The following is a 24,033-nucleotide window of genomic DNA, read 5'->3' on the forward strand; positions in this document are numbered from 1 at the left end:
CTGGGGCCGTCCCCGGTCTGCAGGTGTGGCTCGGGTGACGCCCGGTGGGCTCAGCACAGTGCCCGGGTCCGTTCACGCCAACCTTGCATTCCCCCCCTTGGTCCCCGGCCCCTAGGAGACCTGTGCCCGGATCCTGCTCTACCGGGGAGCCAACAAGGACGTGAAAAACAACAGCGGGCAGACCCCCTTCCAGGTCTGGGGCTGGGGGCTCCGAGGACAGAGGGACACTGAGGCTCGCGCGGGGTGGGGGGCGGGGGGGTCAGCACCGCAGGGAGGGCGGAGGCCTCTCCGTGGATGCCTGGGCCACCCCAGCTCCCTCTCCCCCCACCTTCCAGGTAGCCGTCATTGCTGGGAATTTCGAGCTGGGGGAGCTGATCCGAAACCATCGAGAACAGGACGTGGGTGAGCGAGCAGGAGCTGGGACTCAGGGGGCAGCCGGGGTGGGGGTGGGGGGCTTATGGCGTGATGGGGACGGGGTGGTCCAGGGGAGCTGGGTGGGAGCCACAGTGGGACCAGGAAGACAGCCACGTCTGGGGAGCAGGGTGGGAGCGACCATGGGCCCCATCTCACCTCCGCCTTTCTCCTTCTTGCCCCACCCCGCCTCACCCTCTCTTGCCCCCGTGCCCCCTCCCATCCCATCGGCCCCGCCCCCTGCCCCCTCTCAGTGCCCTTCCAGGAGTCCCCCAAGTACGCAGCCCGCCGGCGGGGCCCCCCGGGCGCGGGGCTGACGGTGCCGCCGGCCCTGCTGCGGGCCAACAGCGACACCAGCATGGCCCTGCCCGACTGGATGGTGTTCTCTGCCCCGGGGGCCTCGGCCTCCGGCGCCCCCGCCCCCGCCGCGGGCCCCCAGGCCCAGGCGCAGCCCTCGGCCCCCAGCAACAAGCTCAGCAGCGGGACCCTCCGCAGCGCCAGCAGCCCCAGGGGCGCCCGGGCCCGCTCCCCGTCCCGGGGGAGGCACCCCGAGGACGTGAAGAGGCAGCCTCGCGGGCGGCCCAGGTAGGGGCGGCTGTGGCCCTGGTCCCCCCCAGCCCAGCCATCCACCTGAGTCCCCGCCCCGGGCGACGCGAGGGCGTGGCCAGCGGCTCTGTCAACCCCATCCCCTCAGAGGCTGCTCTGTGACAGTGCCCCGGGCGTGGGGGCCCCCGGGGGGCTCCAGTCCTGGAGGATGGGCAGGGTGACAAGGCGGGGTGGCTGGGAGAGCCGGGGATGGGCGGTGGGGGGCAGGGGGAGCCGCTGAGCATGGCGGGAGCTGGCGCTGGGCTAGGAGGAAGCCGGAGGGGCGTCAGGCCCGGGAGCGGGGATGAGTCCTAGCTCAGCTCCAGGAAGCTGAATCAGGGCCGTGGGAGGCGGCAGAGCAGGCAGCCAGGAGGCAGGAGGGGCGGCTGGGAAGCAGGCAGGCAGGGGAGCCCCCCAGTGCCCTCTGTCCTGGACCACACCCGGGCAGGGACCCCACTAGCCTCCCCCACCCCACTCATTCCCGGCCGCCCTCCACTGAGCCCTGGCCTCTCCCGCGCTCTGTGTCCACAGCTCCAGCGGGACGCCCCGGGAAGGGCCCGCCGGGGGCACTGGGGGCTCCGGGGGGCCTGGGGGCTCCCTGGGCAGCCGTGGGAGGCGGAGGAAGCTGTACTCGGCGGTGCCCGGCCGCTCCTTTATGGCCGTGAAGTCGTACCAGGCCCAAGGCGAGGGTGAGATCTCCCTGAGCAAGGGCGAGAAGATCAAAGGTAAGCCGGGGCCGGGCCGGGCTGGGGCTGGGCGGGAGGCGGAAGTGGACCCCTGCTGCCTCCGACAGACGGACAGACAGACAGACGGACGGATGAGCAGGAAGCGTGGCTGGGATGACCCGGTCAGCAGGCCGCGTTGAGGCAAAACTCGTGGGGCCCTGGCCCTGTGCTGGGCTCGGCCGGTGCGTTTCACCCACATGGGCTCAGAGACCCCGACGGGCCTCCCCAGCAGGGGGTGTCCCAGGCCCCTCCGAGCCTCCCTGGTGTCTCCTGGGTCCCGTGCGGAGGGTGGGCCGGGTGTTCCTGCCTGAGCAATGGGCGCGCGCCTCCCTCCGGGGCTCCGAGTGGGAAGCAGGGCCAAGGCCAGGGCGCCCTGCGCGGGGGCTGCTGTCATTGGGTTTTGCCTTCGGTCCGTGCAGACCTGTCAGTCAATTCAAGGCCCCGGGATGGGGGTGAGGGGGCCGGGGGTCGTCCTGGCCAGACTCCAGGCTGCCCAGCTGAGAGCCAGGCTGTCTGGGCTCACATCCGAGCACCGCCACCCTCTAGCGTGCGGGCCCCAGGCTGCCTGCTCTGTGACGTGGGCCCCTCCGTTCACGTAAACCGCGTGGCTTTGCGTGTCTGAGGGCCTGGCACCGGCAGCCCTGGAGGGGGCGGTCAGGGACCTCGGTGCGCAGAGAAGCAGGTCGGGCGCCCACACAGGAGCAAGGGGGGCCTGGGAGGGCGTCCGTCTTGTGGGCGCTCAGTGTGCCCAGGGCCCGGCTCAGTGACCCAGCACTCTGCGCCCCAAGCCCCATGCTGCCCCACGTGGAGGGGGCATGCGGCCCCACTTCCCTGTCCCCCTTCGTTAGAACGGGCCCGCCCCGGCCCTGTCACCAGGGGCTGCAGGCCCACCCTCTTCTCCCTCCTCTCCACACCTCTCCACGCCCACGCTCTCAGCAGCAGCTCCAGCTGTCCCTGGTGCTGGGAAAACCCTCGCTCTCAGTGCCCAGGGCCCTTCAGGGCTCAACCCCGGGGCCAGGGACGCCGCCAGGGACGCCCGCCCTCAACGCCCAGCTGACCCGTATCCCTCTACCGGGAGTCTGACTCAGTCTCCCGCGGCCGCTGGGCTGGGAGCTCCGTGAGGGCAGAGCCGCGCCTGGCGGTGCCGAGTCCCGTGGGCACTGCAGCGGTGCCTGAATGAACGATTGATCGCAAGGCCGCCCAGAACCAGCCCAGGAACCTAGGCCTTGGCCTTGACCTGCGTTGCTATGTGGCTTCCCCCGATCCTCTCTCAAGGGAGGCAGCTGGTTTTGAGAAAAGCATCCTATGGCCCCGGACGCTCCTCCCGCGGCCTCAGCCGTCTCGGGGCAGGGGACTGTTCTGTGTTAGCCTCAGCGGCTTCATCTGTAAAATGGGCAGACAGTGGCTGGCCGCCTCCCTGGATGGGGGCGTGAGGACTGAGTGAGCGTGGAGAGTGCGTGACAGGGACGGACACGGCAGGCCCTGGGCTGGGTGGCGAGGGGTCTGGGAGCAGCCTGAGCCGAGACCCTACCCCCCCGGGGCAGGCAGCCCAGGGCTGGACTAGTGGCTTCCAAAGTGAAGTGCCCAGCCCTGTGGCTGTGAGCAATTGTCCTCACTTTCCCCATCTGTAGAATGGGAGATAATGAAAGGACCCCACCCACCTGCAGGCTCTGGCCCAGGACGGGGCTGGACAAGCACCAGGGGTCCTTGTCACCCACCTGTGTGTTTACACAGCGGGCTCACAGCCCGCTGAGTGGCTCTGAGCAGGCCGTGGGCAGTGGCGTGGGCAGGGAGGAGACGCGTCTCCAATCTCTCCAGCTTCCAGCCACAGAGGCAGAGGGACCCAGGACTGCGCGGCCGGGAGACTCTGGGAGGTGGCCGGGCAGGGGTGGGGAGCTGCTCCCTGGTTTCGGGAAAGCGGCCCGATGGAGCTGTGGACGGTTACCCGTTGTGAGCACGCCCTGACCGTGGGAGGGCCGCATCACGGGACCCATGGCTGGGGTCCCCGCCAGCCTCTTGCCCCCCTAGAGATGCCCCAGGGTGGTGCTGGGAACCACGGGAGGCACAGAGGTTTCTCCACCCCTGCCCCTCCCCCCATCCAGTGCTCAGCATCGGGGAAGGAGGCTTCTGGGAAGGCCAGGTCAAAGGTCGTGTCGGCTGGTTCCCCTCGGACTGCCTGGAGGAGGTGGCAAACCGCTCCCAGGAGGGAAAGCAAGGTAATGAATGAGGAGCCCTTGGCCGACCCCAGCGCACCCTGGGGGTCTCCTGAGGGGGGCGGGTGCTGGGAGGGGGATGGGGCCGCGGCAGCTGGACAAGTGAAGGCTCAAGGTCATCCCCGTCCCCTCCCAGAAAGCCGCAGTGACAAAGCCAAGCGACTCTTCCGGCACTACACCGTGGGCTCCTACGATAGCTTCGATGCCCCAAGGTAAATGTCCGAGCCACCCTGGAGCCCCCCAGCCCCCAGCCCCTGCCCCTCAGCCCAGCCTCCTTCCAGACCCCGCACTCACACCTGCTCCGGGTCTCTTTGCTCATCCGCTCCTGCAAAAGCGGGGTGTCGGGGTCAGGGTCGGGGTCGGGGGCGAGGCAGAGTTAGCCTCAGGCAGTGCGGCCCAGCCACCTCAGACCTTCCCCGGCAGCCATTACGACCGCCCAGAGTGGGGAGGGACGCCTGCGGGCACTCGCCTGTGTGGCCAGCCCAGGGCCTCTTCCTCCACGTCCTGTGCAGTGCTGTGTACCCCATGCCTCGGCCGAGGGGCGTGGGGAGGCCCCCAGGGAGGGGGAGGGGGTGGGGAGGGTGCACTGACACCTCTCCCCTCCCTGGCTGCTGGCTCACTTGCTTCCAAAGCCTGCTGGATGAGATTGGCCCAGGGAGGTGAGAGGGGCGGGACGGGGAGGGGCCGGGGTCAGGATGGGTAGGACGGGGTGCCTGTGGGGTGTAGGAACGTGCGTGTGTGTGTGTGTGTGTGCGTGTGTGGGCTGAGGTTTCCCGGTGTGAGACCGTGTGTCTCTGCAGGCGTGCATGGCAGGTGTCTGTGTGCACAGGTGTGGCCGGGAGGCCCCTTCATGGAGACCCCGGGAGCCCGCCCGCTCTGTAAATGTGGGTGCGGCAGTGGCTGTGCTACCTGTGTGGCCGGCTCTGCACCGTGTGCTCTCTGGAGCCTGCAGGCCGGTGCTGCCAGAGATGTGCGTGTGTCCACTCACACAGATGGACAGGTGGGTCTCTGCGCTCACCTGTCCCTGCCTGGGCCTCAGCACGGAAGTGTGTGTGCGTGTGCGTGTGCGTGTGCGTGTGCACCTCTCTGATCTGAATCCAGGACCATGGACGTTTGGGCAGGGAGGGGAGGGCTCCAGGGCTTGGGCCTCTGTCGGGACGGGGCTGTGGGGGAGGGAAGGCCTTAATGTGGTGTCTGATAGATGACGCCCTCCCCCACACACCCCAGCCCGGGGAAGGGACTTTTTGTTCATAGCATCCTTACATTAAATGTGTCCAAACCTGTGTGTCTGTGTCCTGGCCAGTGGGGATGGGTCGGAGGGGCGGGGGGGGGGAGCGAGGGCAGGGGGGGTTCCACCCTGCGCCCCGAGGGTCTGAGGCGCCTGGCCGAGTCACCTGGCGCGTCTCCGGCTCTGGGCTCAGGTGAGTAGCGGGGGCCTCCCATCCCCTGTCCACGTCTCGCTGGGGCTCTTCTTGGCCGGGGTTTGGGGGTCGCTTGCTGGGACCGCGGGGTGGGGTGCTCCCTCTGCCCTCAGCTTCTCCCTGGCTTGCTGCACCCCAATGCTCCCGCCCCCTCCCTTCACCTCCGTGCCTGCTGCCTCCCCAACCCTGGCAGAACCCAGTTGCTGTCCCCCAGTACCCCCTGTGCGTGGGGCCCTCCCTCCCCCGGCCGGCTGGGGGGTCCAGGCTCCCTGGTGGGCTGTGCTGTGGTCTGCCGCTGCTGCGCCTGGCTTCTTGGGGGAGGGGTTTGTCACTGCTCGCGGCCCAGTCCGAACATCCCGAGCCTCCTCTCCCGGCCCAGAAGGGCCGTGTCGGGGTGCGTGGTGTGTCGCCTGCGGCCGGGATGGGGGTGGGGGCTGTGCGGGCCCTCCCGGGGCCTCTCTCACCAGTGGCGGCATGCGGGCTCGGTGCGCGCGTCCCTGCACGCGGGTTGCGAGGTATCCTGTGTGATGTTGTGCGTCCCTCTCCCCGCTCTCCCTCGCTCTGCACCTGCGCGGGAGGGCTTGGGAGGGGGGAGGAGGGTTAAGGGGGGGGCAGACCGGAAGTGCCTCCCCCTTCTCCCCCCGCGCTCGCCCCTCCCCCTTCTCCCGCCAAGGGGGCCCCCGCGTTCCCCTCCCGGCCCCCTCCCCCCTGCCCGGCCCCCTCCGCCGCCCGGCGCAGGACGCCAAGGGGTTAAGCCTCCAGCCCGCCTCCGGAGCTGTCCGCGGTGCTGAAGCCGGCGCCGTCCGCGGTCCTCGCGCTCCCGCCGCGGCCCGACCCCGCGCCCCGCGCCCCCGCGCCCCCCCCCGGCATGTGAGCCCCCGGCCCTGCCCTCCCTCCCGCGGGGGGGGTGCGCGCCCCCTCCCCTCCCCCTCCCGGCGCGGGTCAGCATGAGGCGGGGCCTGGGGGCCCGGACACGGGGGTTCGGCCGAGCGGGGACGGGGACGCGGCGGCGGCGGCGGCGGCGGGGGCGGCCGGCACCGGGACCCGGGCCGGGGCCGGGGCCGCGGCGGCGATGGCTTTGTCTGCGGTCGGCGGCAGCGGCGGCGGCGGGGGTCTCGGGGGCGGCCCCGGTGGGGGCCCCCTGCCGCAGCCGCCCCCCGCGCTCTCCTCCAGCTGGCCGGCTCTGGGGCCCCGGCGGCGCAGTGTCTGGTACATATACAGGTAACGCAGCGCGCGCGGCCGGCCAGGCCGCCCGGCGACCCTCCCCCGCCGCCGCCGCCCCCCGGGCCGCCCCCGCCCCTCCGCTCCCCTTGGCCAGGCCGAAAACCCCTTTCGGACCCCTCCCTCAAGCCTCCTCTCCATCTCGCTTGCCCGGGCCCCTCTCTCCGAGCGGCCCCCCCACCCCAGCTCTGGGAATCGTTCCTCCACCCCCTCCCAGGCCCTCCTAGGCCCCCGCGGCTCTTCCGCCCAGGCCTCCCTCTCTGGCCAGGCCCTCTCAGAAGCCCCCTCGCCCTGAACGCCCCCACTCTGGGGAGCCCTCCCCTGGGAGCGACTGGGCTCCCTCAGGCCCCTGCACCCCAGGCCCACGGCCTTCTGATACCCACACCCCGGCACCTCCTGGCAGAGTTGCGAGTTCCCCCATTCATGCCCCTCTCCCATTCACAGCCATCCTCCATCACACACGCAGCCCGCCCCCCCCCCCCCGCCTCCCCTCTCCTCCTTTTTCCGCTGCGTGTCGCGACTGTGCATGTGTTGATGTGCGTGTGTGACTGTCTACAGCCGTGAGAGAGAGAGAGAGAGAGAGGGAGAGGGAGGGAGACAGAGGGGGTAGGCTCCCGGCCCACCCCCCAGCTGGGTCCATCTGCCTGTCGCTGTTGGAAGGCGTCTGTCTCTGTGTGTGACTTGGAGCGATGGTGAGGCCGTGTGTGTGTGTGTGTGTGTGTGTGTGTGAGAGAGAGAGAGAGAGAGAGAGACAGAAAGATGGAGTGGGTCTGTCCCGGGCACTGCGGCTGTGTTTCCCAACACCCCCCTCCCATGCCTGGCCTGCCCCCTCCCCCACAGGCCTCCCTCCATCAATGTCTCTGTGTCGAGGTCCCCTGTGCCCCTCCCCCTGCCCCATGTGCATAGTGAGGGGCCTTGGCCACTGGCTCTGCCTTCTGCCGGTGTGGGGCCCATGTGCCCCAGTTGCCTGAGCGCCTGCACAGGAGCCGCCTCTGGGGAGGGGGCTGGCTTCCCGCAGTGGGGTGGGGGCGGCTCTGCAGGCTGAGGAGAGGCCCTTAGAGATGAGCACATAGGGAGGGCTGAGAGGACGCCGCGTACGGCAGCGGGCGCTGGGCTGTGGGCTCCGGGGTGTGAGAGGGGCCTTCGGGTGGGGGTGGGGGAGTGGACGCCGCCGGCCGCTGCAGTCTCCGTGTGCGCGTGGGATCTGGGGAACAAGAGCCTGCGCTGAGCTCCAGAGGCAGCCCAGGGTCGCCGGGGGGGATGGCCTGGGGGCGAGCATTGTGTGAGCTCCTGCAGGGCAGGGAGTCTCACCACTGGGCATGAATGGGGTGCCGCGTGGGCAGCAGCGAATGTGGGGGGGCAGCATGGAACCTGAGAGAACAGGGGACCCTGGAGGGCAGGGGAGGGTGCACAGGAGGAGTGGGGCGGGGGGGGGTTGCAGGGAGTGTGAGGAGGGTTTGGGGGCAGGGACTTGGGCAGCCTAGAGCGAGTGCAGGGGAGAGGACGCTGGGATGTAAATGAGGTGCAGCCGCACACGTAAAGGCAGCAGGGGTGTGTGGTGTGGGGTGAGCTGGGCGTGCAGAAGTAGGAAGAGGGATGACTGGAGGGCCCGCGAGGAAGCCAGGGGCTTGCACGGGGAGGACGGGGTGGGGGCCAGGCAGGAGGGGGTAGAGGAGGATGTGGGAGGGGCACAGTGGAGGACAAGGGGGATGGGCCCCTGCAGAACCGTGAGGGCTGGTGGGGGCAGGTCGGAGTGAGGAGGCGGGGTGGGAGAGCACAGCACAGGGCGGCTGTGGGGGCAGGAGAGCAGCCTGGGAGTCCACGGGGAAGCCCCGTGCCGCGCTGGGACTTAAGGGAAAGTCGGGGACTGGAGAGGAGGCTGACAGGTGGGGAGGGGCGTTCTGGGGTGCTCTGGGGCTGTTTGGACGTGGCCGGGGTGCATGGGCTGCCTTCTGAGGAGCTCGGACACCCCTCCCAGCTGGTGTGGTCTAGGGCAGGTCCTTTGTGCCTCAGTCGACGGGCAGCCCCTGGGAGGGCTGTTGTGTGTGAAGGGCTTGGAGCGGTGCCTGGCACGCGGCTGCCCGAGGACTGGCGCAAGCCGGGGCAAAAACTCAGCTGCTGGAGGGGCCCTCGGGCAGCCGGGTGTGTGCTCCGGGCGGCCGGGTGCTGCCGAGCGGAAGCTGTGAGTGCTGGGCTCGCCTGCGTGTTTCCCTGGGCATCGTGGAAGAAGGTTCTCCCTGTGTGACCTTGGGCATGTTCGGCGACCTCTCTGTGCCCACTTGCTCACCTGCGAAGTAGAAAAGTCCCTCTTGCCTCGCGCAGAGGCTGGGTGCCAGGGAGGGGGCCATGCAAAGGGCTCCAGATCCTGCAGGTGCACTGCACCTGCCAGCTCCTGGCAGAGCACGAACACACGGGGTGGGGTGGGGGCTCTGCCGGCCAGATAGGGGGTGGGGTGGGTGGGGGAGGCTTGTGCGGGGCTGACACACTGCAGGGAGGCAGGGGAACCGGGTTGGGGCAGGGGAGGATGGTCAGGGCTTGAAGGCCTTGCATGAGGGGAAGAGACGGCAGCCAGTGAGGAATGAAGGGGAGGTGAAGGGCACCGTTGGCTGGCGTGGGGGAGGGGCTGGAGACCTGGAAGGGACGGAGTAGCAAGGGCACGCGGGTTGGGGGAAGTCCTCAGGTTCATGGGCTGGACAGAGATGGGTCCGAGCATGTCCAGCACAGGCAGCTCTGACCCCAGGGTTGATTGCCGTCGAGCCCGTGAGCTCCTTGGCTGCGCCTTCGTGCCCCCCACCCTGCCTTGCCCTCTCCTCTCTCCAACTCCTTCCCTTCCTGCTCCATCTGGCTCATCCCTCCTGGGGGAGGAAGACATGGCGGGCGTGGTGCGGCTGGGTCTCCTGGCCCACCACGATGGACTCCCAGCCAGAGCTTGTGTGTCTGTGCACATGGGTGCCGCTGAGCCCCCCGGGGAGCTGGGGCGGGGTGGGAGTGCATGCAGGACCCTGTCACTGTGTGCGGGTTTTGCCACGGGAGTGCGCACGGGGAGAGGGTGCTTGCGGGGAGGGGGAGGTTCCCAGATCCGGCGGGAGCACGCCCGGGTGTCACTGGTGTGTGCCGGTGTGATGTGTTCAGGGGGCGTGCTTTGGGAAGATACTGAGATCGGAGTGGGGGGGAGTTATTATTGGCGCGAACTGGGATGTGTGGGGGAGTCACTGAAATATACTGGAGTATTCTCAGAGGGCTGTGTTGCCGAGTCTGTGGGGGTGGGTAATTGGGGAGCATGCATGGCTATTATTGGAGTGTGAGGGCCACGTGGGCTTGGCTGGGGTGTTCAAGGGGCACGGGGGCAGTGCCACAGCTCCAAGCGTTCACCTGAGGCGCTCGGGGCGCAGCACGGCGTGCATTCCGGTGGTGCCCGGGTGTTCTCGGCTGCTGTGAGGGAAATGCCGGCATGTTGGGGGGTTCCGCTTGTCCGCCGGGGTGCTGGACCCTCCAGGCAGGGAGCAGATGTGTATTTGTGAGTTGCACAGAGCTTGCCGTCAGCGTTTGGCACTGCTGGGCAGGACACACAGTGGAGAGGTGCTGGGGGCATTTCTAGTGGTGATAGGAATGTTCTGTTATTGGTACCAGCCAGTGTGGAAGCTGCTGGCCACACGTGGCCGCCGGGCAGTGGGGAAGGAGGGTGGCCGCTGTGACTGAGGAACTGGGAGCTTCATTTTGGTGAAGTTTCGTGGAAGTAGCCGCGTGCAGCCACCAGAGCGGGCAGTGTGGAGTCAGCAGTGTTGCAGTAGGGCCGGGGGGGAGGGGTCCCTGTGATGGGTGAGCTGGTGGGGGGACGGAGCCTTGAAGGACGTGTGTCCTCTTGGCTCCTATCTGGAGCCGAGGGTGGGAACGGACTCGGGCTGAGCGCATGCTGTGTGTCAGGCACCGTGCCACGTGTGTGTGTGACCCCCACTGCACCGCCCGGCGACCTCACGGGGGGGGGGTGCAGGTGCGTGACTACCCCTGCTCCCCCGTGAAACTAAGGCACAGAAGCCCAAAGCCGGAGCTCAAGGTCACAGGCAGGAAGTGCCTGCAGGGACGGAAGCCAGGCCGTCTGGCAATCCGGAGGCTTCCGCCCCCCCCCCCCCCCCCCCGGCGCCTACTTGCTGAATGGAGGGGTGGTGGATGCCTGGATGGATGAATGAGGCCAGAGTGAGTGGGAGAGTGTGCTCCCGGCTCCCGGCGGGGCTGCCGCGGGCTCTGGCACATGCGCGAGTGGGCCCCGCCCGAGCAGGGGCTGGGGCCGCGGGTGGGGCCCCGGCTCCTGTCTCCTGATCCCTTCTCCGCCCCCTCCAGTGATTACATCATTAAGGAGAAGACCGTGTTGTTGCAGAAGAAGGACAGCGAGGGGTTTGGGTTCGTGCTCCGGGGGGCCAAGGGTGAGTGGCCAGCCGGGGTGGGGATGAGAGACGGGCCCTGTGCCGGGGAGGGAGGCCAGGGGAAGGGACCCCAGCCCGCCCTGCGGTCCGCCCCCGGGGTGCTGGTCCCTCCGGGACTTGGGTCTGAGCCCCGTCCCCTGCTCGGCCTCTCCGTCCCCTCCCCTCCGACCCTGCCGGCTCCTCCCCTTCTGCAGCGCAGACCCCGATCGAGGAGTTCACCCCCACCCCGGCCTTCCCGGCGCTGCAGTACCTGGAGTCGGTGGACGAGGGTGGTGTGGCATGGCGCGCAGGACTCCGCATGGGAGACTTCCTCATCGAGGTGAGGCCCAGCCCCTCCTCCCGGGACCCTGCCGACAAACGCCAGCTCCAGGTCCCCTCCGCCCCTCAGCAGTGCCGTCCAAAGGCCTTTCCAAAACCTCTCGAGAGAGTGGCACAGAGATGCTCTGAACATGCACACGGAAGCACACACGTGTGCACTTATGCACACACATGTACACATGCATGTGCTGGCAGACAAAGGCACATGTGCATGCTTGCACACACAACACATGGACATACATACATATGCACACACACTGGCATACAGCACACACGTGCACATGTCCACATACACACACATGAACACACAACACATGGACATACATACATATGCACACACTGGCATACAGCACACACGTGCACATGTCCACATGCACATGAACACACAACACATGGACATACATACATATGCACACACACTGGCATACAGCACACACGTGCACGTGTCCACATACACACACATGAACACTCAACACATGGACATACATACATATGCGCACACACTGGCATACAGCACACACGTGCACATGTCCACACACATGAACACACAACACATGGACATACATACATATGCACACACACTGGCATACAGCACACACGTGCACATGTCCACACACATGAACACACAACACATGGACATACATACATATGCGCACACACTGGCATACAGCACACACGTGCACATGTCCACACGCACATGAACACACAACACATGGACATATATACATATGCACACACTGGTATACAGCACACACATGCACGTGTCCACATACACACACATGAACACACAACACATGGACATATATACATATGCACACACTGGCATACAGCACACACGTGCACATGTCCACACACACACATGCCCACACAAACACATGCACACAACACATGCACACACACAACACAATACACATGCATATTTCAACAAGCACATGCACACGCCTGCACATACATGTACACACCACACTTGTATGCGCACACACACATTGCATGCATGTGCCCACACACATGCAGCACAACACATGCATATGTCCACACGCACCTGCACACACCCAATACATGGACATGCTGACACACATGCAGCCAGCACATGCCTATGTCCACACATATGCACACACAGCACATGCCTATGTCCACACACAACACATTCATATATGTCCACACATGTGCACACGTACTCACACACGTGCATCCATGTGCGCACACAGCGCTGGAGGACAGAGGGCGGAGAATTGGGTGTGCAGAGCGTCTTCCCCGACCCTGGGGCCTGCAGAGTTACGGAGGGGGAGGAGGAGTGGTGAGGAGGGGCCTGGGCCAGCGCAGGGCAGGCGCGGCGCCGGCCCCTCACCGGCACCTGTGCCGCAGGTGAACGGGCAGAACGTGGTGAAGGTCGGCCACCGGCAGGTGGTGAACATGATCCGCCAGGGAGGCAACACGCTGATGGTCAAGGTGGTGATGGTCACCAGGCACCCGGACATGGATGAGGCCGCACACAAGAAAGGTGCTCCTCCCCCCGCCCCATGTGGCCAGAACGCGACCCTGGGAGCCCTGGAGGCCGCCCCCACTGCCCACCCCCACCCCCCGGGGAGAAGCTGAGGCAGGGAGGGCTTGGCCTGCTGGCTGGCGGGGGCCGGGGGCTTCTCTCTGCGCTGCTGAAGCCTCCCCGTCGCCTTGCAGCGCCCCAGCAGGCCAAGCGGCTCCCGCCCCCAGCCATCTCCCTGCGTTCCAAGTCCATGACCTCAGAGCTGGAGGAGATGGGTGAGCCCGCGGGGGCTGCTGGGACCCAGGGGCCGAGGAGGGGGAGGGGCGGGGGTGGCCATCCCCTGGGTTTGTTAGTGTCGTTAGTGACCAGGGTCCTCGTCCTCCTCCTGTCCCAGTCCGTGGGGTCGGCCTGCCTGGCCTGCGTGCGTGTGTGTCTCCGGGCAAGGGGGTGTCTGAGAGGCGGCTTTGTCCTCCTGTGTCCTCGTCTCTCTGTCGGGGCTGCCCCAGGGTCTGTGTGTGTCCCCCCCCGTCTGCCGGCTTCCTCCGGGCCTCTCCGGCTGCCTCCCACCCCCTCTCCGAGCCCGGTCCTACATCTCTCCTTTCACTGCAACTCTCTGAGCCCCCAATATCAGAAGACAGCGAGCCCCTGCAGACAGGGCGAGTGGACCCTGGGGGTCCAGGCACCCCTGACAGGGGGCGGGCGGACAGCTGGAGCCCTGCACCCGCCCGGGGCCCTGAGGGAGGCGGGCGTTCCAGAGAGGGCCCCCTGGCCCCCCCTGATGTCCTAACTCTTGGCTCCTCTGCTGCCTCTCCCCCCCCGGGCTAGTCTGCCCCTGGAAGAAGAAGAGTGGTGAGTGGGTACAGGACTGGCGGGAGGGACCCCCGTCTCCCGACCCCGCCGGCGGGCTCGCCCCTCCCCGACCCCGGCCCCTCACGGCTCCACTCGCGCCTGCGCACGCACGCCGGCCACGCTCACTGGCCGCACCCGCCGCCGGCCACGCCGCTGGCCGAGCCCGGTCTGCCCCGCTGCCAGAGGGCGCCCTTGAGCTTCATCCGTGTCCTTTGCCCGCAGAGTATGAGCCGCAGCCCGCGCCGGTGCCCAGCATGGAGAAAAAGCGGACCGTGTATCAGATGGCTCTCAGTAAGCTCACCCAGCCCTGCCCCCTGGCCGCGCGGTCCCTGCCACCCCCTGGTGCCGCTGCCCTCACCCTGGCTGCTGGGGTCGGAGCAGGTGCTCTGTGGGCTTCCCGAGGCGGTCACAGCACACTTCACATCCCTGTGTCCCCACCCCTCTCCCTAAGACAAACTGGACGAAATCCTGGCCGCGGCTCAGCAGACCATCAGCGCCAGCGAGAGCCCGGGGCCCGGCGGCCTCGCATCTCTGGGAAAACACCGGCCCAAGGGCTTCTTCGCCACGGAGGTAGGAGGCCTGGGGTGGGGGGCCGGGGCCCCCATCGCTCTCCCCTGCGGCCTTCCTGACACCCCGGTCCCTGGGGGTGGCCTCCTCCCTCCTGTTCTCGCCCCAGACCCCACCTGTCTCCTTTTCCTGCTCCGCGATGTGGTGGACAGAGACCTGTGGCGTCACAGGGGCTCAGCTCAGCAGGGGGCAGTTATTAAGACGTTGACCCTGGTCTGTCCCCACTCCACCACCGCCAGGAGCCGCCCTCCAGGTGGTGCGGGTCGTGTTCGGGACGCTGTTTTGGGTGGACTCTCAGTCTTTGGAAGCATCCTGGTGGGCACGCCCAGCTGGTAGCCCATTCACAGAGGGGACGGTTGAGGCTCAGAGAGAGAGAGAGAGAGAGCGCGCGCCAGGACTCAATGCAGGCAGGCCGGTGCCTGGATGCGGCGCCCAGCTGCAGCCCTGGGTCTTCAGTGGGACTCTGCTGTCCCCCTCACCGGGCTGCGCCCTTGGCTAAGCGGCACCAGCTGCCCCTTTCCGTTGCCGCTCCATTAGCGCTGCTTCCGTGCCCAGGCTCTGCCCTGCTCGTGGCCACCTGTGGCCACGGGGCCATTGACCCTGAAACTGGGTCCTTGGCCTTTTAGGGGACGTGGAATCCTTTAGCAGGCTTGTGCCACCTCAGGAGGGTACAGCACTTCCCATCAGGAAAGACCCCAAGCTACTCTGAAACACAGTTATCAAAACAGTGTTACCAAGCAGAACTTGCCATGCCGTAATGCAGGGGTCCGTGGCTTTTTGTCAACACGCTAGACAGCACGAGCTGGCAGTGGAAATACCTAGAACGGGCGGGGCTGGCCGCCTACGTCCTTAATGGAGGAAAGGGTTGGAGGGTAGTGAAAAAAAATGTTTTAGAGATTTAGTTATTCATCTGAAAGGCAGAGGAGAGAGAGAGAGAGAGAGAGATTTTCCATCCACTGGTTCACTCCAGTTGGCTGGACCAGTCCAAAGCCAGGAGCCGGGAATTCCACCTGGGACTCCCATGTGGGTGCAGGGGCCCCAAGCACTTGGGCCGTCCTCCACTGCTTTCGCAGGCTCATTGGCAGGGAGCTGGATCAGAATTGGAGCAGCCGGGACTTGAACCGGTGCCCTGTATGGGATGCCGGCATTGCAGGAGGTGGCTGTACCCACTGCGCCACAGTGCCAGCTCAGGAAGGTAGTGAAAATACGCTGTTTTATTCCTGCCCCGAGAGTCCAGGCCCCCTGCCGTCTGTCCGCAGCCCCACCAGAGCGAGACCCCGGCTCCGGGGTAAGAGTGGTGGACACGCTTCGTGCCCGGCCTCTGGAATTCTCACTGGGCTCCACTCTGTGTCCCGAGGAGTCTGAAGCCTTTGTGGCTCTGAGGTCCTCTTCTCTGCCCGCCTGCCCCCGGGGTCAGCGCGAGGATCGGACGCACAGGCAGGGCCGGGAGGGGTCAGGCAGGTGCAGGTTGCAGCCCCGACTTCTCCGACTCCCGGTGCCACGCTGGGCTGGGCTGCGCCCTCTCTCCGCATCCGAGCAGAGGGGCTGTGGCCGCCCCAGCTGGCCCTCGGGACGACGCTAAGAGCAGGTTCCTAACAGATGGGGCATCTCCCCCCCGCCTTCCCTCGTCTTAGAGGTGCTCAGGTCCTTCCCCCATGCTCCAGAACACTCGCCCTGGAGCCACTTGAGACTTCATGTCTGGCTCTCGGGGTCACCTGGGGACACTGGCCAGAGTCAGTCCTGCCACTTCTTGTCCAGTCCCCTCTCTGCCTCTTGCTCCAGCCCGCTTGTAACCTGTGCTTGAACGCCTCTGAAGACCAGGCGCTCACCACCTCCTGTGGCAGTTATGTGGACAGGGTTCTAGAAAATTCTTCTTTTTAAGAAGATATTTTATTTATTTGAAAAGCAGAGGGAAGGAGAGAGAGAGAGAGAGACACAGGTCTCCCATCTGCTGGGTCACTCCCCAAATGGCTACAATGGCTGAGGCAGGGCCAGGCCAATAGCCAGGAGCCAGGAACCCCCATCTGGGTCTCCCATGTGGATGGCAGGGGCCCAAGCACTTGGGCCATCCTCCACTGCTTTTCCAGGCTCATTAGCAGGGAGCTGGATAGGAAGTGGAGCAGCTGGGGCTTGAACCGGCGCCCATGTGGGAAGCGGACGCTGCAGATGGTGGCTTTACCCGCTGCACCATAATGCTGGCTTCTAGCAAGTTCTTCCCTAGGTGGAGGTGAAATGCACACACACACACCCCACTCCCCACCCCGCCCCGCAGCTGCCGCGCCCTGCCTTTTGTCTTCTCCTCCTGTCTTCTCTCTGTCTTTACAATTCCTTGGCAAGCTTCCCCACCCTGGAGGGAGAGCGAGGGCGCCCCCAGTTGGCAAACAGAAAAGGGATCTTCCCAGGATCTCTTCCCCTGCCCAGGGCTTCCGGCACCGCCCTGAGACACTGATCCCATCCTATCCACACTCTGGAGTGGCAGCGTCGCCTGCCCACCGAGAGGCAAGTGGACCCCAGCATCAGTATTCCGGGGGCCTGTCAGGTGTCCCGTCCCCAGGTGCACCTGCTTCCAGCTGTGTGGAGTCAGCCTCGCTCCCCGCTCCCTGTTCCCTCCCAGCAAGTGAGGGTCCAGCCGCCACCCCAACCCGAGAGCCACGCGGCTGGCATTTCATCGTGCCAGTGCACTGTGCCATGGTTCCTCAGTGGCAGGGCCAGGGCCACTGTGACCCACTTTGGGGACGCCCGCTGTGCCTGGGTGTGAGCCCCGGGGGCACGGCTCTTTGCCATGGCACTGTCCCTGTGCCATAGGGAGTCAGCAGCCTCCCCAGCCTCCAGCCCCTCCCCTGCACATGCCAGGAGCACCTGCCTGTCCAGTCCCAAGCTGCCCACCGCTGGAGACACCACGCAGTGTCTCTGGCTGAGACTGCCCCACACCATGGGGGGGGGCAGAGGTTGTTGCCTCGGGCCCCCCGTAGTCTTCACCCCCGCCTCCCTCCCGTCTGGACCCAGCCCTCTCCTCCCTCAACTCCCCTTCCTGGGGCTGTGGGTCCCCCTCCCCCGCATCACCGGGTGCATCCCCGTTCCCCATCTCAGAAACCCTGCAATTCACGCTCACGCAGATCCGAATCCCCACTTCCTCTGAGCTGATGCGCTGCTTTAGACCACGGTACTTCACGCCCCTGAGCCTCGGTTTCCTGTTCTGTAAAATGGGGCTGGAGGGGTGGGCGCTGGGGTGCAGTGGGTTCGGCTGCAGCTTGGGACGCCGGCATCCCACACCGGGCACCAGTTCGAGCCCTGGCTCCTCTGCTTCTGACCCAGCTCCCTGCGAACGTAGCTGGGAGGCAGCAGGCGATGGCTCAAGTACTTGGGTCCCTGCCACCCACGTGGGAGACCTCCATGGAGCTCCTGCCTCCTACTTCTGGCCTGGCCCAGCCCTGGCTGCTGTAGGCATTTGGGGAGTGAACCAGTCTGTCTGTCTGTCTGTCTGTCTCCTCCCCTCCCCCATTGCTCTGCACTTCAAGTAGATAAAAATGAACATTTTTTAAAATGGGGCTGAAGCTGGCCTGCCTCGTTCTGACGAGGATTAAGTGAGATTAACTCCCGCATGGCAAGCTCTCGAGAGACACGGAGCTCCTCGGGAGAGGAGCCGGACCCTCAGTGCCTCACCGTGAGCCCTGGGTGCAGCCAAGGGGTCCCACAAGCCCTCGAGGTCTCTGATCACACAGTAGGACAAGTCCCGATGTCATTCATCCCACAAAGGCACAGGGCACGCAGCAGGTGCCCGGCAGCCTCAGTGGTAGCCCGACCTGTGGGAGCTCAGACCCCCACAGGACCCAGGAGCTTCAGAGACCCCACCCCCACCCCCACAGGTCAGCCCAAGCCACCTGCCCCTCCCCCTCCCCCAGGTTCTTCCCTCCTGTGTCCCGGAGGCCACGGTCAGTCACTTATCCTGCAGGGGGCGCCCCTCCTCAGGTCATTTGTCCACGAAGGGTCACTTCGTGGCTGTGAACTTGGACCTTCCCCCCAGCCCCCTCCCCGCTGGGGTGGGGCTCTCCATGCCCTTCCTGCCCCGGTCTTCGCCATCCTCTAAGTGGAGACTCTGCTGCCCGTCCGTGGCCCCCATCACTGCCGGGCCTTGTTCTCGCCTGGGTTTCGCCACTCTCCACCCTGCAGGCTCGCTCAGCGCGGAGCCCCTGCTCCCAGGCCAGAGGCGGCATTTCTAGGGCCAGGTGTGCACAGCGGGCAGGAGCAGTGCAGGATGTGAACACTGAGAGATTTGCGTCCAGGATGCACTTTGTGTCCGTCCTGAGGGGAGCGGAGGGGACACCCAGGGGCCAGCAGTGGGCGGAGCCCAGGGGCCGGCTCAGGGCACCCCTTGGGTTGAGTCTCCTCTTAGGGTTCCGCTGCCCCCACCTGCCCCTGTGCACGACCTGGCTTTCTCAGCTGCTACCTCCGCTGATCCCCCAAGACCCTCCGGCCCCCTCCAGAGGCCCTGTGTGCCTGCGGCTGCAGCCCTCCCCTCCCTCCCGCTCGTCTGGGGCTGCTCTGCGGAGCACCCTGCTTCCCGCCGCTGTCTCGCTTCCCTGCTGTGTCCCCATCTTTGTCTCTCCCCATCGGACGCCCATTTCTGTCTCTCCTCATCTGTCAGTCTTCCCATCTACCTTGAAAATCAGTGGAAGAGGCTACACTCTAAGAGGGGGCGTTTGGTGGCTGGAGTCCCGGCTCTGGCTCTCGGCCCCAGCGCCCTGCTAATGTCGAGATGGGGTCCCTGCCACCCTCGGGAAAGGCCTGGGTCGAGTTCCCTGCCCCTGGCTTCTGTCTGCCGGGGGCTGTTTTGGGCATTTGGGGAGTGAACCAGACGACAGGAGCTCTCTTGCTGTTCACTCTTTTGCTTGCTCTTTAAATAATGCTTATTTTTTTTTTTAAAAAAATTTATTTTGGTGCAAAAAAACCTTGAAATCCATGCATACAGAGGGTCTTCAAAAAGTGCATGGAAATGTGTATTTGGAAAATAGTGTGCATGGACTTAACTTTTTTTGCAGCAAAATAAACTTATCTTTTTAGTTCCATTTTCCACAAACTCGTGCCCTGGTCCCTCTGCCTCTCTGTCCCCATGTCTGCCTCCCCACCTCTGCCTCTGCCCCCCGCCCCCCTCCCGCGGGCCCTCTCCCCCCGCACAAACCCCCTGGGCTCTTTGTCCAGCCTGGCCCAGCACCAGGCGCCCGCCGCGAGGCATCTCACCCCCCCACCCCCACCCCGGCCGCTCACGGAGGAGTCGTCTGCCTGGCAGCCGGTGACGTCACGCTCGTCTGCGCGCTGCGATTGGCTCGCTGCCCTTCCGTTGCGGGAGCTCTGCCCGCAGCGGTCCCAAGTGGGACCTCCCCCTGGGGGGCCGCCACTCACACTCACACGAACTCCTGTTTTGACCCTTCGCCTGCCGCATCGAAGCGTCTTTCTCCGTTGGCGAACAGGAGCCTCCCCACCAGGCCACCCTCACCCTGCTGTCACTCTGACCAGGTCCCTAGCCACGCTGACCACGCCCCCACGCTCCCGACCCCGCGGCTGTCACTCTGGCCTTTGCCCCTCCCCCGCGCTCCCCGCTCTCTGGTCCCGCCTCCTTCCCCACTGGCCATGTGCCCCTCTCTCCATCTCTCCGACCCCCGCTTCCTCCCACCCTCTCGCTGGCTCCCAGTTCGGTCCTCTCCTCGCTTGCCGGCCCTCAGGACAAGGCCCGTGTGGGCTGGGATCCCAGCCCCTTTCCTGATCGCCAGGCTGGGTCCAGTCAGCCTAGGGCCGGTGCAGCGCGGCCCCCACCCCGCCCTGGACGCTTGCTTAGCCTAAGCAGAAGGGGAGGAGAGAAACAGGGAGACAGGACAGGGGAGCCCCAGGCAGGCGGGGGCGGGCTGGGGCCCCCAGGGCTTTCCACCGTGGTCGGGTCTTCCTTGGCTTCCTTCAGTGAGTCTGTCATTGTAGGGCAGGGTTGAGAGACAGGGAGACACAGAGAGTCTTCCATCCAGTGGTTCACTCCCCAAATGGCTGCAGCGGCCGGAGCCAGGAGCTTCAACCAGGTGGCCCTCGTGGGTGCCGGGGTCCAAGCACGTGGGCCACCTTCGGCTGCTTTCCCTGGGACGTTAGCAGGGGGCTGGATGGGAAGTGGAGCAGCTGCCAGGACAGGTCCTGGCACTGCAGGCGGTGGCCTTGCCCGCTACGCCACGGCACTGACCCCCAGTCCTTCATTTGTACAAACATTCGCTGAGCACCTACTGTATGCGGGACCTGCTGGGAGGATGTAGAAGTGGGTCAGAGAGACAAGGCCTCCTATCTGAGTGAGTTACATGGGGGTGGGTGGACTGTAGCAGAGCTGGGTTCTGGTGTATATGAGAGAACCCCCCAAATAACCGTGGCTTGAACAAGATAAGTGGGTCTTTCTCACTCGTGTTCAAGAAATCTGAGAGCGGGGGTCTCGGGCAGGACGGCGGCCTCTGTGGTCTTGAAGAATGAGGGCCTTTCTCACTGTGTCTGGTCACAGAGTGGCCTCATGGCCCACTATGGCAGAGTTAGAGTGAGGAGAGACAGAGCCGCTTCACTCCCCAAATGTTTGCGACGGCCTGGGCTGGTCTAGGCAGAGCCAGGAATTTGGAACTTCATCCTGTCTCCTGTGTGGGTGGCAGGAGCCCAAGTACTCAGGCCATCCTCCGCTGCTTTTCCAGGGAGCTGGATTGCAGGTGGAATGGCTGGGACTCGAACCGGTGCTCATATGGGATCCTGGCATTGGACGCAGCAGCTTAACCTGCTGTACCACCTCAGCAGCCCCTGACAGTCTTCTTTTAAATTGTTCTCCCTTCCTTGTCCAACTCTTACCTCCACCTGACCCATTTTGTATTTTTCTAATGTATTTTTTTTAAAGATTTTATTTCATTTTTTTTTGAAAAGACAGAGTTACAGAGAGAGGTAGAGACAGAGAGAGAGAGAAGTCTTCCATCTGCTGGTTCACTCCCCAGATGGCCGCAATGGCCAGAGCAGGGCTGATCTGAAGCCAGGAGCCTCTTCTGGGTCTCCCATGGGGTTCAGAGGCCCAAGCATTTGGGCCATCTTCTACTGCTGTCCCAGGCCATAGCAGAGAGCTGGATGGGAAGTGGAGCAGCCGGGACTAGAACCGGTGCCCATATGGGATGCCGGCGCTGCAGGCCAGGGCTTTAACCCACTGCACCACAGCGCTGGCCCCTCTAATGTATTTATTTAAAAAAAAAAAGGTTTTTGAACCCTCTAATGTATTTATTTAAAAAAAAAAAAAAGGTTTTTGAAAGAATGACAGAGGGAGGGGCCGGCGCTGTGGCATAGCTGGTAAAGCCGCCGCCTGCAGTGCCATCATCCCATATGGGCGTCAATTCCAGTCCTGGCTGCTCCACTTCACATCCAGCTCTCTGCTGTGGCCTGGGAAAGCAGTGGAAGATGGCCCAAGTCCTTGGGTCCCTGCTCCCGCTTGGAAGACCCAGAAGAAGTTCCTGGCTCCTGGCTTTGGATCAGCACAGCTCTGGTTGTTGTGGCCAATTGAGAAGTGAAGCAACGGATAAAAGACTCTCCCCTCTCTCTCTGCCTCTGCCTTTCAAATAAATAAATCTTTTTTTTTAAATGAGTGATAGAGGGAGAGGTAGAGACAGAGAGAGGTCTTCCATCCACGGGTTCACTCCCCAAATGGCCGCAACAGCTGGAGCTCAGCTAATCCGAAGCCAGGAGCCAGGAGCTTCCTCTGGGTCTCCCACGTGAGACCCAAGAGCTTGGTCCATCATCCACTGCCTTCCCAGGCATTAGCAGGAGGCTGGGTGGGAAGCCGAGCAGCTAGGACCAGAACCAGGCCCTCCAGTGTGCGGCTGGACCGCAGCGCCCACCCCTTGCTAACATACTTGTTTATGGCCTGCGGGCCCTGCGTGTCTGATCTGTAGCCTTCAGAGCGGTCCCTGGCCTGGAGCAGGCGCTCAGTAGATATGTGTGGAATGAATGAATGAGGGAATGAATGAGCGAGGCAAGTGAGGAAATAAGCCGTCCTGACCCAGGGAGGGGGGAGCAGGGAGAGGGCTGGCCTGGGCCCAAGAACTTCCTGTGATGACGATGGTGATGACGATGGTGAAGATGCCGTGTGAGTCTGCCCTGTTGTCTGTCCGAGGAATGGGATCGATCTTGTGGCTTTATTTCCATCTGGCTAGTGGCTCCCTGATGGGACAGGGTGAGGGCACTGGGGACAGGGAGTTGTCCAGGGCAGAGCACAGGGCATGGGCGTATGCTGTGGGCCTGGGGCAGGGAATTCGGAGAGCTGTTGGGCGAGGAGGGGAGGGGGCTTTCTCTGCCCTTTTGGTCTTGAAGATGGAGAAGGGAGAGAGGCGGGGCCCCCTGGCGGGCTCAGCTGCTCAGTCCCTGGGTGCTCTCTGCGGGGACCGGGGCTCAGCAAGGACCCAGACGGACAAAGCCTGGAGGGAGGCCCCAGTCTGACTCCCTGAGCCTTGGACACTTGTGTATTTATGAGCACTTACTTCTTTAGAAAAAAAGAAAATTGATATTTTACAATGGTGTTTCTACAAAGGTGAATATTACCCAGGCTGCATTGCATTCATTTTTAAATTTTAACTTATTTATGTATTTGAAAGGCAGAGAGACAGAGAGAGAGAGACATCTCCCATCTGCTGGGTCACTCCCCCAAAACACCTGGACTAGCCAAACCTGGCGGCTGGAAACTCCATCTGGGTCTCCCACGTGGGTGGCAGGGACCCGAGCACCTCCACCTGTCGCCTCCCGGGGTGCACGTTAGCAGGATGCTGGGACTGGGGCTCAGCACTGGCTTTGGGGCGCAGGCGTCCCAAGCTGCATCGGGACTGCTGTGCCAAGCAGTGGCCCCTCAGGTTGTTTCCTTCTGTTTTTAAGACACTAAAACACCTCCCCTAAGAGCATCACGGGCCCAAGACAGAAGCCACGACAGCCGGGATCAAAGTCATCCCTGCCTTCCGGGGCCTCCCTGCCCGTAGGGAGTAGAGAGGGGAGCCTTTGCGGTGACGAAACAGGACGGACACATGCAGGGGACGGTGGCAGGGGCTGAGCCGCTCTCCCCAAGGAGGGGACATTTGATAGGGAACGTGTGCCGATGAGGGAAGCCAATGCAGAGACCAGAACCTGGACCCCACAGGTGTTTTCAAGGGAGGGGGCACAGGAGGAGCAGGAAGAGGTGGGAGCCGGGGCTGGGTCACACGGGGTGTCTGGTGGGGTTTCCTGGAATAGGAGCCGGAACCGGGGTTCTGGTGGCCAGGGTCTGCTGAGGAGGGATCTTGCGGGGCGGGGGGCGGGGGGGGGGCGGGCAGGAGGGCAGAAGTGGCGCCTGCTGGGGCGTGCGAATGCTGCCTGCCTGCATTCCCCGTGCCCGGCTGCTGTGCGCCCTGGCCGTGAGGGGCGTGGGGGCTGCCCACTGAAGCCGGGCACTTCTCCCAGCAGTGGGGGCGGGAGCGGCGCCGCGTCCTGGGGCTCCGGACGGGGGCTGGCCCCCGTGGGCTTGCAGGCCGGGGGTGTGGGTTTAGAACCCCTGGACGAGGGCGTGCTCTCCCGGGGAGGCCGCGCGCCCTTGCGCCCTGGCTGAGCTGTCTCTGCTGTCTTCTCTCTCTCTCCCCGCCGGCTGCCGCCCCGAAGTCGAGCTTCGATCCCCACCACCGCTCCCAGCCCAGCTACGAACGCCCGTCTTTCCTGCCCCCGGGACCTGGGCTTATGCTCCGGCAGAAATCCATCGGTAGGCCGCCCCGAGGGCAGGCGCGGGGCGGGCGGGGGAGGCCAGCGGGCTGGCAG

The 24,033-nt window shown here is 64.9% G+C and overlaps 1 protein-coding gene across 1 annotated transcript in view; it reads left to right on the forward strand.

The window, feature by feature from the left end:
- SHANK1 (SH3 and multiple ankyrin repeat domains 1) overlaps positions 1-24,033 on the forward strand; it is a 37,264-nt gene that overhangs the window by 7,910 nt on the left and 5,321 nt on the right. The window contains exons 8-21 of the mRNA XM_062176589.1: positions 116-193; positions 336-402; positions 666-996; positions 1,528-1,721; positions 3,824-3,937; positions 4,071-4,146; positions 4,567-4,593; positions 10,915-10,997; positions 11,192-11,316; positions 12,681-12,816; positions 12,993-13,073; positions 13,870-13,938; positions 14,099-14,217; positions 23,881-23,977. Of these exons, the coding sequence (XP_062032573.1) occupies positions 116-193; positions 336-402; positions 666-996; positions 1,528-1,721; positions 3,824-3,937; positions 4,071-4,146; positions 4,567-4,593; positions 10,915-10,997; positions 11,192-11,316; positions 12,681-12,816; positions 12,993-13,073; positions 13,870-13,938; positions 14,099-14,217; positions 23,881-23,977 (1,597 nt within the window). The remainder of the gene's footprint in view (positions 1-115; positions 194-335; positions 403-665; positions 997-1,527; positions 1,722-3,823; positions 3,938-4,070; positions 4,147-4,566; positions 4,594-10,914; positions 10,998-11,191; positions 11,317-12,680; positions 12,817-12,992; positions 13,074-13,869; positions 13,939-14,098; positions 14,218-23,880; positions 23,978-24,033) is intronic.

This window comes from Lepus europaeus, chromosome 19 (assembly GCF_033115175.1).
Source record: "Lepus europaeus isolate LE1 chromosome 19, mLepTim1.pri, whole genome shotgun sequence".
Classification (NCBI taxonomy): domain Eukaryota; kingdom Metazoa; phylum Chordata; class Mammalia; order Lagomorpha; family Leporidae; genus Lepus; species Lepus europaeus.